The sequence below is a fragment of the Nannobrachium achirus genome (genome assembly GCF_963921795.1).
Source record: "Nannobrachium achirus genome assembly, chromosome: 11".
Taxonomy (NCBI): domain Eukaryota; kingdom Metazoa; phylum Chordata; class Actinopteri; order Myctophiformes; family Myctophidae; genus Nannobrachium; species Nannobrachium achirus.
This window is the reverse complement of record NC_137820.1, coordinates 13,137,633-13,155,686: the sequence shown is the minus strand read 5'-3', so window position 1 is coordinate 13,155,686 and position 18,054 is coordinate 13,137,633. Positions and strand designations below refer to the sequence as shown.

The following is an 18,054-nucleotide window of genomic DNA, read 5'->3' as shown; positions in this document are numbered from 1 at the left end:
GTAATAATAATCAACTAAATGTTCAAATAAATGTATTGTAAGTAAAAGTACAATATTTGGATCCAAGATGTAGAAGAGTAGAAGTATTGTAAATTGTAAATACTCAAGTAAAGTACAGATACCTTAAAACTGTACTTAAGTAGTACTTCAGTAAATCTACTTAGTTACTTTACACCTCTGCATACCACCATCACTTGCTCACCCTCTACAAATCTTGTAGCCTTCCTTTCAATCTCTCTTTCTCTCCCCCATCAATCGTTTCTCTTCCACTTTCAACTTTACTCAGTCTGTGTTCCGTGCGTGCGTGCGTGCGTGCGTATGTGTGTGTGTTGTTCTACTCTGTCTGAAACCCGAGATGGGGCTCCAAAGAGGTGAGGTCATTCTTGAATGTCTGGGATATTAGGTTTGAAAGCATAACTGGTCGGTAGATTACTACGCAGGTCTGTCTGTGTGTGTGTGTGTGTGTGTGTGTGTGTGTGTGTGTGTGTGTGTGTGTGTGTGTGCGTGTGCGTGTGCGTGCGTGCGCACACTGAAGCCTAATATCTTCACACAATGGTGTCATCTCACTATAAATAACCGATTTTCAATAGAAAAACATGCTTTGTACGAGGAAGGATGAATTAGGTTTACCGTAAGTCATGTATGACTCAGAACTGGTACAGTAACAGAACCTCATTTACTCACCCTCATAACCACATGACCCATACCAGTGTTCTGGAGACATATTTCTGCATACCTAAGTGTTTTGGGGTAAGTGAATGAATGACACCCACCCACACTCACTTTACAGAGTGCCTGTGCTGCGTTTATAGTTTATGTTTACAGTACAGAAGAGAGTCCGACCAATGCCCGGTTTTTGGCTCCGATGCCGATCCTATAGACCACAGATTATTACCGATGTTTTGACTGATATTTTGTCAATAAGTGAAACATTTTCTAAACAATTTTGAAAAACATACATTTGATTAAAGTTTCTATTTGAGAACATATTATACTATTTGGATACCAAATAAATAAGAATTGAACATCGACAAGCAAGCTCACAGCGCTTCGCAACACGATGAGATGTGTGAACTTGTAGATCAGTTATTTAAAGAAAAAAGTTTAAAAATAATGTCACCAATAATGACATGCCGCCAGGGTTGGGGATGCCAGGGTGAAAGTGGTTAAAAATCAGGATACATCGACTGCCTAATTGGCGATATACCGAAAATAATGGCCAGACCAACATATCGGCCTAGCTCTAGTAGAGAGAGTAAGGGAGTCAGAGGAGGGGTGTGGGTGTGTGGCCCAACCCATCTGTAAGACAAGAAAGAAGGAAGCCAGCCGTGGTTTCAGACTAATAATCAGATTTGCAGTGAAGAAGATGTTAGGCAAAGATATTTTCCAGCCACAGTCTCCAGTGTCTCTAGCTGTACTGGAACAACTACTACAGTATGTCTATCTCTGCTATATATACACAGGTTGCCATTGTTTACATTCCAAACCATGCATCTTTCCCTTATTGTCTCCACCAGCCGAAGGCTGAGGGAGAGTATGTTTTCCCCTCCGTCCGTCCGTCCGTCCGTGCGTGCGTCCGTGCGTCCGTCCGCTACCAGCTAATCTCCGGCGCCGTTGGCCCGGTCGCTGCCAAACTGTGCACACACACTCCCTCGAGAGTCGACACCAATTCAGAACCTCTGCCCCAAATATTTCACATGGGCCTGTTCTAGCGCCACCAGGAGGCCGACTTTTGCAAAACTAACTTTTGCCAGTACTTCTACAGATTTTGTCCAAAAATCACGTAAATCAGTAGACAGTATCTCTACAGTCATGTGATCGACATGGATGTGTCAGATTTTCCATATTCCATCCTGATTGGCTAAAACTGGCTTTCAAAGTTTACAGGATTGGTCAGTTTTGAATAAAATGCCTGAAATCCTGAACGCAGTGTGCGATTTTGGTGAAATTGTGCATGCACATTCCCAATAGGCAGAGGAATAAATGCCACTTAAGAAAAATCAAATCAGCCTCATGGTGGCGCTATAACAGGCCGATTCATGTTTTCACCTATAACTCCACCGATTAGTGTCACACTTTGTATGCGCACTCCTTAGAGGCCAAGGTAAAACCTTTTCCCTGCATTTTTTACATCAGCCTTTTATAGCGCCATCAGGAGGCCGACTTATGTAAAACACATTACATGCCTGACCTGGTGGAGACCTGTGCTCGGAAGAGCACTGCTTCTAGTCTGTTGGTGTATTGAATAGAATTAGTAGAAGTAGCACAGCACAGGTCTCCGCCAGGCCAGGTAGTAGAAGTCAATATTTAGCAGAAATCTGCCTCCTATTGGTGCTATAACAGGCCAATGTGAAAGATGTTCTGCTCTGGCCTCCAGGGAGCAGAAGGAGCGAATGCATTCTCTGGCAGCGGCAGCAGCCACCGAGCCGCGGAACTGCCGCGGCAGGCACCGCCACACGGACCGGCAGTCGCGATGTGTCGCCGGCAGTAGGACTGTATCGCCGGTAACTGCAGCGGCAGCCACCACCGCACGGACCGGCAGTGGAAAGTTTACCACGACGGAGGCGTGCAACGTCCCATTAGTCCAACGGTGGTAGAATAGAATAGAATAGAAGTTTATTGTCATTGTAACAATACAGTACAGGCACAGTTACATTGTCAACGATCAGCTCATTTCCAAAGCACATAAACAGTACAACAAAATTAGGGGTGTGCATTTAAGGGTGCACGGCTGCTGCCATTTTTACGGCGCTGCCAGTGGTTAGGGTTAGGCAAATTTCGGAGCATGTAAAAGAAAACAATTGCCTCATGTTACGTATGGTATGTCAATCGAGTTTGCACACTGCCACCTGTTAATTCGTCCATATTATTATTCTTTTTCGGATCACAGGGACTATTTTTTCTGTTTCTCGCAGTTGTCGCCACTGGGTCCCTGCCTTTTCTCTTTCAGCTATAAGTCTTTGGCCTGAAAAATGTTTTTTGCAGATTTCCGACGAAAAAACACAGCAATGTGTAAGGACTTTAATAGTCCTTCTCGGTTTGTACTAAAGGTAAAATACAGCAGGTTTATTGCTATACATTTATGTTTCACTGTATGAATCATTTTTCCTGTCCTTGAGTTGCCTTTCATGGGTCTGCTCTTTGCTAATATTACCAGCAGTGTTGTCATAAAAAAAGATAGAAGCTTCTATCACTCAAAAATGTGTCCATGCATTCATCTCCAACAGATTAGATTACTATAATGCCCACTCCACTGGACTTCCAAAATGACTGATGATAGGCTCCTCCAGCTCAACTGATGCAGCACAGTGTTCACAGGGAAGAAAAGCTGAACACATTACTGCTATCACTTGAATGTCTCCCAAATAAGTCCTACAATTTGTTTACAGGGCTCTTAAAGGAGGACAGCACCCATTGATTTTCAACCTTGTCTTCATATAATTGGTCCTCACAAAGCTATATTTTAAGACGGCACCATTCCTGTCTACTCGCTCTGTGTCCAAGTCAGGAGTGGGCTGTGGACAGGTCAGAAATCCGCCTACCAATGAATGAACAGGTTTGGTGGTCATTTCAAGCAAAATGTCAAACTTAATTAAATTACATTTATTTATCTATCTATAAATGCGACAAATCTCTGTCTGTCTGTCTGTTTGTTTGTTTGTAATCCGCGTATCTCGAGAACCGTTCGTCCCACCGGCTTCAGATTCGGCACGCGCGTTCCCCGCCGCCGCGCGGAGTGCAGTGCCGGGCCTCGACCCGACCCCACTCGCGGTTTTCCGAAACCGGCGCGAAACGTTCGGAATCTCCTTATGCGGAGCTGATTGTTGACATCAGGCTGTTCCGGAGGAAATCGGCGCAATCGCTGAGTCATTGTGACATCACTTCATAAAAGGCTCTGACATCACGTACGCCACATGAGTCAACACAAAATCTCTGTGAATGTGTATGTATGTATGTAATCCGCGTATCTCGAGAACCCTTCTTCCCACCGGCAGTCCGGCACGCGCGTTCTCCAGATATGGGCATAAAGTCTGACATCAGAGTTTTCTGTAACCGGTACTGTGTGTGCAGAGATCTTCATATATGGGCATAAGTGGACAAAGACAAACAGATGGTCAAAACGGGTCCTATGACAGGTATATTGGGGTTTGCATTAAAGGGTGGGGCATTCATGGGGTTTGCATTAAAGGGTGGGGCATTCATTCCCTATTTCAAATTCGGCACGTGCGTTCCCCACCGCAGCAGGTAGTGCAGTGCTCGGCCTCGACCCGACCCGACCCGATACACGATTTTCTGGAACCAGCACGAAAGGTTCGGATTCTGATGTCTGACATCAGGATTTTCCGGAACTGGCACTGTGTCTGCATAGATCTCCATATATGGGCATAAAATGGATGCAGACAGACAAATACAGATATCTCCATATATGGGCATAAATGGACACAGGCAAACAGATGGTCAAAGATCTCCATATATGGGCATAAAGTGGACGCAGACAGACAGATACAGATATCTCCATATATGGGCATAAATGGACACAGGCAAACAGATGGTCAAAACGGGTCCTATGACAACAGGTATAATGGGGTTTGCATTAAGTTTGTCTCCTCCTCCATCTGTTTGTCTGTGTCCCTTTATTCCCATTATGGAGATCTCTGTATCTGTCTGTGCCACCGACTGTGTTGCAGACACAGTGCCGGTTCCCCCTTTAATGCAAACCCCATTATACCTGTTGTCATAGGACCCGTTTTGACCATCTGTTTGAAAAAGCAACAGAAATCTCATATATGGGCATAAAATGGACGCAGATAAACAGATATCTCCATATATGGCATATATGGGCATACAATGGATGCAGAATCACAAAGATCTCCATATACGGGCATAAAAGGGACACAGACAGACAGATACAGAGATCTCCATTAGGGATGTCCCGATACCACTTTTTTGCTGACCGAGTACGAGTACAAGTACTTCATGTTGAGTACTCGCCGATACCGAGTACCGATACGAGTACAATTAATGATACAAAAAGTATTTAAATTGCTTTTTTTTTTTTTTTTTTTTACTATGAACCATTACCTGTATTAGATTTCTTATTGTGTTCTGCCCCCACTCATTGTACATAGACAACCTCCCTGCCTTTTTAACCCACATCTGACCAGCTTATATATTGACTGTGTCAATTCTTGTTTTTTTTTTCAACACGTGTTCCTCCATCCACACACAGTGCAGGTCCCGTCCATGCTAATAGGCTAGCTCCGGTGGAATAGGTCGTTTTAAACTCTATAAAGGGAACTAGAAATGCTATCCTTAGATGGACAACACGTGTTGTCCATATCTACGACTCCTATGGACTTTATTTGGAAATATCGTTTGTTGTTGTTTTATGGAGCGACGTTCAGCAACGTGAGACGTGAGTTACGCACACGCGCGCACACACACATACACACACACACACACACACACACACACACACAGTCGCGCTCCTCCTCCCTCCAGAGAGAGAGAGAGAGAGAGAGAAAGGCGAGGCGGCCGCAGAACCCCCTCTTGATATTTTATTAGTGCATTGTTTGCACTCTGCTTTGGTGTTGTCATCCTCACAAATCTTGAAATATGTCCAAATTGCAGACATTGTTTCTCCTCTCGCAAACAACACCGCACCGCACCGCGCCAACCTACTGCTTGTCTGATCCCCGTGATTCCCCCAGTGTGCACTCATTGCCAAGGGTGTCGCACCAAATTCTGGGCCCTGGGTACAAGGATTCACTGCTGGCCCGGTGGCCCCCCATGAATGTTCTTCATGGGGTATTTAAAAAATAGCAGATCTGCAAGCTTGCAGTGCGGCACTGTGAGCTTGCATATCTGCTATTTTTCAATAGCAAAAGTATAAAATAATTAAGGCCCTGGCTTTCACCTTGAGCCCTAGTAACTCCGTCCCACTTTTCTCCCCCTTGTGACGCCCCTGCTCGGTATCGGCCGCGGCCGTGAGAAGTATCTGGCGAGTACGAGTACAGCAAAATAGGGTTGTATCGGGGCGAGTACCGATACCGCGAGTACCGATACCGCATCCCTAATCTCCATATATGGGCATAAAATGGACGCAGATAGACAGATATCTCCATATATGGGCATATATGGGCATAAAATGGACCCAGAACTATAACTGCAGTGATCTCCATATATGGACATAAAATGGACACCGACAGACAGACAGATACAGATATCTCCATATATGGGCATAAATGGACACAGGCAGACAAATGGTCAAAACGGGTCCTATGAAAACAGGTATAATGGGGTTTGCATTAAAGGGCGGGGCATTCATTCCCTATTTACATTGTTCCGAGTTGGCCAGGTCGCCGACTAGACGCTGGGCCGCCCAAAGGGCGGCCCAGCTTCTAGTTTTTGTAATGGCTTTTATTTCAGCATGCCAACTTTCCAGGAAAGGAATGTCGGTTTCTATTAGCTTAGTCGGAATCCCCATTGATGACGTCATCGTGGGAAGGTTACTGAACTGTCCACGTAGCCCACCTCTGAGACAGTCACTGTCAGCCTAGTTGCATGTAATCGCATGCCTGCTCGTCTCTCTCTACCTGCGAGCTTGGCTCTCTGCCTCCGTCAGTGCACTAGTGCCATTTAAAGAACTCATTACATCTATCAGGGCTGTCACTCAGCTCCCCGTCTGCTTCTAATTAGGCCGGGACACAGAGGACCATCAGCCGCGAGCGCGGTGTGTGTGTGTGTGTGTGTGTGTGTGTGTGTGTGTGTGTGTGTGTTTTCTTCGTGTGAAGGAGTGACCGTGCATTCATCCATGCACACCTTTTTCTGCATGATGTCCATCGACTTTATGGCTCACAAGAAATGAAGCATATGTTTTAAGCACCAGACACACTAAGTAAGAGAGACAGACACACTCAGAGAGGCCTTCCAACAACGTCCCACATGGCCAACTCTCTGTCTCTCCCTTCATACCTCGCTGCCCACAGCCGTGGAGAATGAGAGAGGAGAAGAGAGGAAAAGAGGAATGCAAAAAGCAGAACAATCTGACTCGACACATATTTGGCTGTGGCATTAGTAGCTGTGGTGTGTGTGCCATTATGTCCATCCCCCAGCTCTCTCACACGCGCGCGCGCACACACACACACACACACACACACACACACACACACACACACACACACACACACACACACACACACACACACACACACACACACACACACACACACACACACACACACACACACACACACACACACACACACACACACACACACACACACACACACACACACACACACACACACACAGTAATCATGGTATGGCTTTGAATAATAGCTTACAAAGCAGTAAGTCAGTGAGTCAGACCCTATCCTCATTTTTTTCAACTGACCAAAAAAAAAATCCCCATCCATCCAAGCCAATTCCACTCTCCCCTCTTTCTCCTCCTATTCATCCATTTCCCCATCAAACACTCCGTCTTATGTTCCACTCTTCCCTTTACTTTTCTGACCCAATCGTCTATCCCCCTTTTAACCCCCACCCCCCCCCCCCCCCAAAGTCTCCCTCTTCTGTCACCCATTTCCCATCTCCCTTTCTTTCCCCCCTCCCCCAGTCTGTTTCTGCCAGACCCCTAATGAGAACAATGTGTGAGAATGCTCCAATGGAGTGAGTGGTGTGTGTGTGTGTGTGTGTGTGTGTGTGTGTGTGTGTGTGTGTGTGTGTGTGTGTGTGTGTGTGTGTGTGTGTGTGTGTGTGTGTGTTTTATGTATACTATATATGGGAGGGAAGTGGAGGTTTGCAGTAGAGTACTTTGCTCTGCTGCGTCCCTCTCGAGGGGCTTTCCTTGAAATTTACACATGTGAGCACATGCATACACAGCTGCATGATGAAAATATATTATGCACATTCTCATAAACACAATAATGCACAAACTGCAGATCAACACATGATTGATTACACATCACACACACACACACACACACACACACACACACACACACACACACACACACACACACACACACACACACACACACACACACACACACACACACACACACACACACACACACACACACACACACACACACACACACAAATTCCCTTGCCACCTTATACACACAAAGTTACACCTGCCCCCTACTCACTTCCATCCTCTCTGACCTGGTTCAGAAAGAAAGACATGGTGAAATACTATTGTTCCAGCGTTGGCACATGAAATCGCATTTTACCATCAGTTCATTTTCAAAAATAGAAAATCTACAAGCTCACAACATGTTGCAAATTGAACATGTTGACATTTTGGAAAATGGTCCAAAGTGGTTAACATATACTTGGTTTTATATTACAGTTTTCCACGTTTTCTTATTATTATTCACGTGCTTACATTATGGCTGAAATTATGATTTCAGGCAGTGAAATTCTTGTGCTTAGAGCTTCAGTGAAATTATTGTGCTTACAGCTTCTAAAATATAATAAGATCCAAAAACAGTCAGCATGAAGTAAAAATAGCAAAAAAATCTCCAGGCCGCGCAAAGCTACGACTTGGATCCAGAGACAATAATTGACATTTTGGACTAGACAAAGGCCCACTTTGCCGTAACATTGCGAGACCGCACTAAAAATCTCGTCTGGCCTATTTCAGGGTTTGCAGACTCATACGACATGGCATATCACCCAGTGAGGACAGCAACTGAATTAACGGGTGGTCGGTTAGTTTTGGCCTTTGAACAAAAGAAGAGAGCTGTTCCTCGTCAGGGCCGTCCCCATTTCATCAATGGCTTCTTTGTCTGCATGTGCTGTTTTTATTCCTCCAATTACTCACACAATGGGCTCATCTTGTGTCTCCTGCCACTGACCGTCAGGCTGGCCTAATAAGATGTCAGCAGTATGAAACGACCAGCCTTTTTCAATCCTTACAACCATATGGGACGGTGTCATGTCTTTGAGTCAGCAGGGGTGGAAAGCCAGTGTTGAATTTGTCGACTAAAACTGTGGCGTAAAATGTTCGTCGACCACTTTTCTTCGAAATAAAACTAAGCTATGATGACTAAAACTAATGTCAATTTCTTGGACAAATAAAAACTAGACCAAAATGTTAGGAGGGGTACAAGTGGAGACGAAATCCAGTAGAATGCAGGCGTGACGTTCCGAAGATAGCAGATCTACAAGCTCACAACGACGCAACGCGTTGTGAGCTTGTAGATCTGCTATTTTCGGCTTGCAGTCATTGCGACGCCATTCACGGCCTGCTAAGACACATTTTAGTCGACTACATTAACTGTCGATTTAGTCGACTAAAATTGTAAGGTATTTAGTCAAATAAAACTAGACAAACAATAACAAATTTCAGATGACTAAAATGAGATTAAAAACAAACTAAAACTAACACTGGTGGAAGCTGGCAGCATCATGTCCTGTTCTACAATACTGTATCCATGTCGCATGAAAAAAAAGAGAGAGAGTTTCTGCATTATGCACATACCTAAAGACTATTAATGCAATATCACGTCATGCTCTACGGGAGAATTGTTAGCTCATTCAGTAAAACCCATACCTTCATACCTTGTTTAAAATGTATGATTTCCCATGATAATATTTCGACTTCACCCTCACATTGCAAATAACAATGTCATACATACTTCCTCAATATCCAGTGGTGAGCAGTTCCTATGCTGCAAATAAAATTCTATGCATATTGATGTTCTGCAATGTTCTGTTGAACGGAAGCCCTGTACGTTCATGTCCTGTGTAAAGAGGCTGGCATCGATTAAGTGCAAATGTTGGATTGTCACGTAACATTTTTCTAAGCTATTTCTTTCCACATTTCAAACATGCCGATAAAATGTTTCCCTTTATAAATTCATATAATTAGATTGGTCCAAGGATGAAGTAAAATGTCATACAAAAATGGGATTAAAAAAAAAAAAAAAAAGACCTTGATCAAAGGTTTTTTTTTTTTTTGACATGAACCTAGCTGTTTTCACATTCACTATCTTTCTACTTGATGACATCACACAGCAGAAGTTTCACACATCCCTCCCCTAATTTCAGGTGGTAACAATATACAGTAGCCATGGGGCAGAGGCCATATTCCTTGCCTTGAGAGGTCTGAGACTTTTGTACCTACTTTAGATTCACCTCTAGGATAACAACACTGAACCTTTCTTCTCCCCCTCCATCACTGCCATCCTTCTATCTCATTCTTCCCTGTGATGGCCTTTTCCTTCTTTCTGTTACACAGAGTAGTGAAGTGTGACGTAATTTACACATCCTACCTGGTTCGCGGTTTTCTTCCCCCATTCTGAATTCCCATAGACCTTTTTCATATCACGTCATATAAGAACTGTGTTCCAATTATAAACAAGTTATCTCAGCGGTTTGACTCATATGGATATGAAGAATCAACTGATGGTGAGAAAACGCTAATGTTACTGTCGCCGAATTAGTTACATTTTCGCTAAAAATAGGCTCTATCAAATATGAGTGACTGACTATCATAAACCACACAGAGCCACCTCGCCGACAATATCACAAAGACCGTTTGTTTATTTTTGGACCGCAATGCTTATATGAGACGATTTTAAGATGACTCAATGTTATTCTCTATAGAGAATTACTTCCTTGGAACCGGGGGATGAGTGAGTCATGTCATGACTTTGTTACTCTATCTATTGCATCACATTATTGTCTCCACCAGGCCGAGAGGCATGGCCTTGACGTAAGCAATTTACCCCGAGTGAGAGGACATTATGCTCTCATAATGTCCGCAGTGATGGTGTTATCGGACGAGGCGCAGCCGAGTCCGATAACACCATCACTCAGGACATTATGAGAGCATAATGTCCGACCCCGAGTGGTAAATAGCTTTTCTACCACTTTTTCCCGTATACATGAAAGAAAACACATAGTTGTAACTTGCAAGGATCTTAAGTTACAATCATTATTGCCTATAAAACTTCCGCGAGACAGCAGATAGTTCCACAAACAACATCTTCTACTCACCAACAGATGGCGCCAACTCCATACTAATCCATGCGTCTAGCTTACAGCTAAGCTAACGTCAGTTAGAAGTACCGTTCCGGCCGTAAATAGAGGCTGTTCGCTTCCAGAAAGGCATAGGTTCAGAGAAAAGGGGCTTTAAAGTTGGCGGATTGCATTGGATCCAAATAAATCGGCGACTATAGCATGCACGTTAGTAAACATAGGACCGTTGCCACCGTCATTTGTTGGTTGGGGGAAAGGACCTCCTGAAGTCCCCGGATGTACACTGAGGCGCATTGATCTCGGACACACAACTTTGCGGCAGTTGTCCTCTGATAACCTCCGGAATTTAGCCAATCAGAATCCAGTATTTGAACACGTGACTCGAAAAAGTGGTAGAATATGCTTTGCACCCTGTCTGTCTGTCCATCCGTCCGTCCGTCCGTCCGTTACCAGCTAATCTCCGGCGCCATTGGCCCGGTTGCAGCCAAACCGTGCACACAAACTCCCTGGATGCCAATTCAGAACCTCTGCCCCACATTTTTCACATGGGCATGTTCTAGCACCATGAGGCCGATTTTTGCTAAACAAGTTTTTTTACAGTACTCCTAAAGAGTTTGTCCAAAACTCACACAAATAGGTAGACAGTATCTCTACGGTCATGTGATCAACATGGATCTGTTCGATTCTCCTTATTCTATCCTGATTAGCTAAGATTGGCTTCCAAAGTTTGCAAGATGGGTGATGGGTCAGTTTTGAAGAAAATGCAGCAAATCATGACCTCAGCTTGCAATTTGTGTGACATTTTACAAGCACATTCCCACTAGGCCAAGGAAGAAATGCCAAATGTTCAAATCAGCCTCATGGTGGCGATAGAACAGGACGATTCGTATTTTTACCAATAATTCCACCGATCTGCATAAACTTTGTATGCACACTCCCTAGAGGCCAAGGAAACACCTTTGCCCTGCATTTTTTACACCAGGATGCCTTCCATCTACCCTCCACCATCACTACCATTCTTCTGTCTAGGGATGGACATCGGTATCGCCCAATATCAAAAATCGTCAGGTATTAGGCCTATATCAAACCGGCCGAATCGGTGATCGGCAGGTCACTGACATAAAACCGGTTTTATGCCAATTGTGTCTATGGCACTGCACAGCATGATGCTCTGGTCCTGTGACTAAAGTAAACATTAGCAAGTAGCAGCCAGTCTACTTAGTGGCAGCCTACAGAATACAGATGGTGCTGATTACTGCAATGTAAGGATATATTCCATAATCCTGTGTCAATGTTGTCTCCAAAAAGAAGGAGAAAAAAAAACAGACGGTCATATTAGACTGGATATTGTCTGTGTTTTTGGATATTGTACTATTGTGATTGATTTGGCATTAGTGTTCTTCTAGCTTATTGGTACTCAAATTGAAGTATGTCTTGTAGGCCTACTTGGCCTGAAAAAAGGGTATTTGAGCAACCCTATTTTCTAGTTCTTAGCTAAAGAAATCGGTATCGGAAAAATCGGTTTTGGCAGGTCAGACCTTCATAAAACCGGAGGATCGGTATCGGCCAAGAATTTTGCAATCGGTCCATCTCTACTTCTGTCACATCTTTTCATAACATGGCCTTTTCCATCTTTCTGTTCCATTGTACTCTCGCTGTCACCTTCGTTACATTCTCTCGAGACAGAGTCGTGATGGCTTACGCCACTCTCTTCAAAGGAAGAGGTACAGACCGAGTGGGCGTTCCCCTTTCTTTGACGATGGCTTGCCAGATTGCCTTTGTTATGCGGCACAAACGTCACGCGATGCCAAGCCGACAGGTCGCATCTCAGACAGAAAGAGAGGGAATAATATATATATATATATATATAGTGGAACAATTATCTGAATATACATTGTATATTAAAGCTATACTGTGTAAGTTGCTCAACTTGTGGTCAGTAGCTCTATAGCAAACCTTGGCTTTCGGCCGTTTTTCGGTTCTCACACCCCCGCGTCTGCCTCCACCTCGCCGAGATCTATCTTTTGAGGGGTCCCTGGTTCCTGTGCGTTCAGCCATTCCGGAGATACACTCCTTCACCCATGCCTCCCTGTGCAACCGAGTATACAGACACACGGGAGACTACAAATATGGCCGCCCTAGCGACCCCACTCCAAGATGCGCTGTGATTGGCCGGCAGTGTATAACCCTCGCTGTGATTGGCCGGTAGTATGATGACGTCATTTTGCCGCGAAATTCTCCCCCCCTCACGGCTCATAGAAAACATATAAAGAGAAGGCTTTTGAAGCTGAAAATAACGGAGTGGGGGTTCTAAAACTTTAGCGATTTAACAGTTAGGACCATTTTAAGATTTGTTTTATAAAAAAAGTTACATGGTATAACTTTAAGTATAAACATTAGGAGATTGCAGGCTGAGGTCCTTTAGTATCCAATTCAACTTGAATTGCTGAGGTTACATTCAGTCCCACAGATAAATATTGTGAAAATAGCTGATCTAGCTTGTAGATCGGCAAAGCCGATAACGATGAAAGCTGATAGAGGAATTATCGGCCGATCGCGATCACTCACCGATCAATCGGCACATCTCTAGAATTTGAACATGTGTCACAAACGTGGAATAGTAAAATCCAGGTTGTAACCATCAGTGTTGACCTTTGCCCTATAAGTCTGGATACAACCAGAGGTCAGGAATGTGGGGTGCCCCAGCTAATTGTCAAAATATCTGGGGTTTATGTATTGTGTACACGGCACCGCAGTCTAGAAACTCAAACCCCATTCCAACCATCCTCAGGCCTGGGAGCCTGATGGACAGGGACTGGAGACAGAGTGAGAGAGGCAAAGTCAATTCACAAACAACACAACCAAGCATCTGTCAAACTGGCAAACAATGACAGCCAGCTGACACATTCCTTCATACAGAAAGACCCACAATTGGACTTTGCAGTACAGGAAACATGTATCTCATGTAATGTTTCCTATTTACCGCCTGGTGCCAGGACACTTTAGATTATTAAAATAAAATAGTACTTTTGGAGGACTTGTCCTTGACTGGAGACATTATGTGGCAGCGGCAATGGAAAATATTGTTAATACCAACTACCACTTTCTTTTAAAACTCTAGTAGCACAAGCAGCATAAAACCTCAGATCCAAAGAATCAAACATTGTCTTTTTCAATAATATTGAATGCTTTAGAAATCTATTTAATTTGCAAAACTATCAACAGCTAGGGTGGCCGGCTTGACAAACCTGCTTCTCCTTTGAAGATTTCCAAAGCAAAAAAAGAGGCCTTATTTGAATTGTTGAAACGAGCGGAAATGTGCTACACATTGATTAGTTCCTAAAACTAGCTGTTCAGTATTCATCCAGAGTTCATTCCACACCATTAGGCACTGCATTTAGCCATTCCTGGAGTTGGAAGTTTCCAAACCCCAAGGGCTAGTCTGTGGTCTCTCTCTCCTTTCTCTCTCCCTCCCACTTCATTCTCTCTCTCTCTGACACAACATCAGTCAGAGAAAGACATTTGATTTACTCATGTCATGTATACAATGCCCTCTTATCTAAAACCCCACAATCATTCATACACGGTGTAACTAACTTTGACTGTGACCACAATTGTGGTTACTTTCCTGTTTACACTAAATCAAAGGCCATCTTCTGTTGATACAGCCCCATGGCATGAGCCTGGCCCCGCCCCCTTCAGACAGAAACAACAGTTGTAGGCTGCAGTTTGTTTATGTGGATTTTGACTGTGTGGTCAGCCTACATTTTATGTGTCACGGGAATTGCACTCGTGTCAGTGAAATTACACCGTACATAATATGAATGAATGAATGACTACAACGGTCATCAATAAACGTGTGCAGTACAATTCACAATAAGTGAAAATATTGTGCAAACACACACAGGACGTCTAGAAAGTTCACCACGCTTTGACAACCTGCTTCTGCTGAATCTGAGCCCAACAGGTCACATCTCTCCCTTCCCCTTGAATGACCAAAGACTTGTCTTTCTTGATGGACACTATAAACGCACTTGATTAATAGTATCATCTTGTTGTCAAATCTATCTAGAAGCAGACAACAAGTGAGAGCAGTGAGTATAATCTCGGCCTTAATACATCCCCGCTCTTGCGTTGGACAACTTACCCTCGAGCGTCACCTCTTTCCCAGCCTTTTTAAGCGCCTGTACCGCCAGGTCGTGCGTCGCCTCTCGGAGGTCATTCCCGTTCACCGAGAGGATCGCGTCTCCCACCCGGAGAGCCCGACTCTGGTCGGCCGCCAGCCCGGGAAAGATCTTGGAGATGAGAATGGGCATTCTGTTCTCCCGGCCGCCCTTGATGCTGATCCCCAGCCCGCCGGACTCCTGCTTGACAACTCGAACTTTACGCACCGCTTCCGACGACCCGTCCAGGCTGATGGGAGTTTCGCCCTGCCTGGAACTAAAACTTGACCCGGGACTGCCGTAGCTGGAGCCCGGGCTCCCAAACTCAGGGTTCGTGCCGTTATTGGGATACTTGCCGGGGCTGTTCACACCGTAGTTGCCGTCGTACTGGCCCCGGTTGGTCGCCCCGCGCCCCGGCGGGCTGCCGCTGCGCCCTCCTCGCCCGCCGTGGTTCTGGCCGGGATGCTGGTCTGGAGGACTCTGGCTCGGACCGCGGGTTGGATTCCCCGCGGCCAGGCCCGGGTCGTTTCCGTTAGACACTCCGTTCCGCAGGCCCGCCGAGGAGTTGATGTAATCCATGTTGTTGTTGGCCCCATGTCCGGTCGTCTCCGCTTCGGCCGTTAAAGTCAGCGTTTCTCGAGTTAGTTCGGCGGCCACTCGGATCCAGCGGTCTCGGAGCAGAAGGTCCAGTTGACCGTTTTTGTCCGCTCTCGTCCAAACAGCCATCGTGGACGGGGGTAGCCTGCTCCGAGGCGGGCGGGTTTCAGACTAAACTCATGATGAACTTTTTCCTCTTTTTCAGAGTGCGCACAAGCACCAACTCGGCTCCACTCACTGGCCTACATCGACACACCCACTTACACACTGATTGCAGGAAACGGAGGGGAGAAAAAAAAAGAGCCTAAAGAGAGAGAGAGGGAAACAACTGTCTCGTCTCTGCCTGTACTTATCCAGGCGGGATAGGATAGGATAGGAGGGTTTGTTGTTGAGATGATGAAGCTTTGAGCTGTCTGTCAGCCTGTGGAGTAAACTCGGAGCCGGATGACAGAGACAGCCAATGCCAATCGACATTTAGACATGTGATTACTTATTCATGACGATGGAGGCGGGGTTTAATGCAGTTATTATAGATCCGCTGTGGACAAAAACATTGTTAATTTTTTTTTTACATGTGGCACATATGGCATGTATTCATCAACGGACAGCCTGATAATTTTTCTTTTTCATATTCTTGAGGCACTGTTAACATCAATCGCCAGCAAAGCATTGTATTTAGTCACACTGGGCAGAATAGGAATCACCCACTTGAGACCTACTGCCTTTTTATGAATTGAGTACAAAAGGACCCCAATGTAAACAAGTCATTAGACTTTCTTGTGGTTTAAATCCTATTAGTAGACCTTGTTCTTCTTTCGCATATCATCGTCCTTGATGATTGGTTGACATTTTATTTCACAAGCTTTCTTGTTACTTGGCATCTGAACTGTACCATCCTGTACTTTTAAACTTCTAAAGTAAGGTATTCAATCAATCCATCCTTTCGAAAAAAATATTAGCCATAATCTTCAATTATGCATTTGCCCTGGTTTTAGTGCAGGCCTAGTTTAAACCTATAATATGATACAATTATCAACATCTGCTGTATCAGCTTTGACCTGGACCAACAGTGAGGCAGCTCACAATCATCCATAATTCCGATATGCATCAACCAAGGCACAATCTGGCTAGCCATCGTAAAAGAAAAGGTCGGTCCTTTTCACTTGTAGAGCATAGAAGTCTGTCCTCAAGAGACTAACCAAGGCATGACAGCAACAGGGTGTCATGGTGCATGCATAACAAATATTATAAGATGGGAAATAAACAACTCACAGGAATAGGACTGGTCGTGTTTATCGTTTATACTTTATTGCAGTAGGTTTACTTTGTGTTACAAAACCAGAGCAGATTGTGAATGTCCTTGGGGAGGGAGAGAGAAAGAGAGAGGGGTGGGGTCATCTGCTCAACTCACCTCATCACTCTGGAAACAGTAAAAAGTACTGTCAGCAGCTACATCCATTACATTCACAGTGTCACTTCTGTCCTCCCTCATCGAGGCGCACTAATGACTTATCAAGCGCTTCTAAAATCATAGCTATAATAATAGATAGACCTTGATATGCAGCAGCCACTCAATATTTTTCGGAACAATAAAAAGAAAATAAAAACCAACCCATTTAGACCTGGTACACTTAATACGTCGTTATACCTTTCAAGCTGGGAGCACCTGTGTGTGTAGTTGTTGCTATATACCGTATAGCAACATTTATTTATTTGAATCTTTTGAATAAAAAAAGTAATTTTTTTCAGAAAACCTAGGTCAGGATTTAGAAGGCGTTTTTAGAACCGGCCTCAGGTCTAAATGGGTGTTAAAGTGGTGTTTTCAATAAGCATACACTTTGTTCTTTTGGTGTCCTTAAGATTGAATGCAATACATTCATAACAAAACAAGGCAACCAGAGAGCAAGAAGCTCTGCCATTATCGTACTGCAACTCCTCTCTCACAGTTCCCTCCCCTTCCGTCAGATGTCCTCTCCTTCCATCTGCATGCCGTCCCTCCGTGCCACTTTTAACAGCCGTGAGCATTGGGAGCAACATCAGAATAAAGGCCAACCATTGTCCACCCCTTCACCTTTATAATGACAGAGGGTCAGGGTCTGTAGCCTAGCAGGTGGCAGGTGAGGCGGAGAAGCTTTACGGAGCATTTCAGCTGGGAAAGAGAGGAAGGAAGGATGCTGGGGCACTTGCAGGTTGGGGAGTGAAGGTGGTGGTGGTGGGGGGAGGCCGTTTACAACTGCTTAGTAGCACAAGTGCAGCATGGGAGCGACACTGCTGAGCAAGTAAGGGAATATGAGCTTAGGGG

At 44.6% G+C, this 18,054-nt stretch overlaps 1 protein-coding gene across 1 annotated transcript in view; it reads right to left on the bottom strand.

The window, feature by feature from the left end:
* Window positions 1-16,133, bottom strand: part of sntb2 (syntrophin, beta 2) — a 33,425-nt gene extending 17,292 nt beyond the window's left edge. The window contains exon 1 of the mRNA XM_080737631.1: window positions 15,140-16,133. Within this exon, the coding sequence (XP_080593757.1) occupies window positions 15,140-15,881 (742 nt within the window). The 5' untranslated portion in view covers window positions 15,882-16,133. The remainder of the gene's footprint in view (window positions 1-15,139) is intronic.
* Window positions 16,134-18,054: the final 1,921 nt, after the last annotated feature.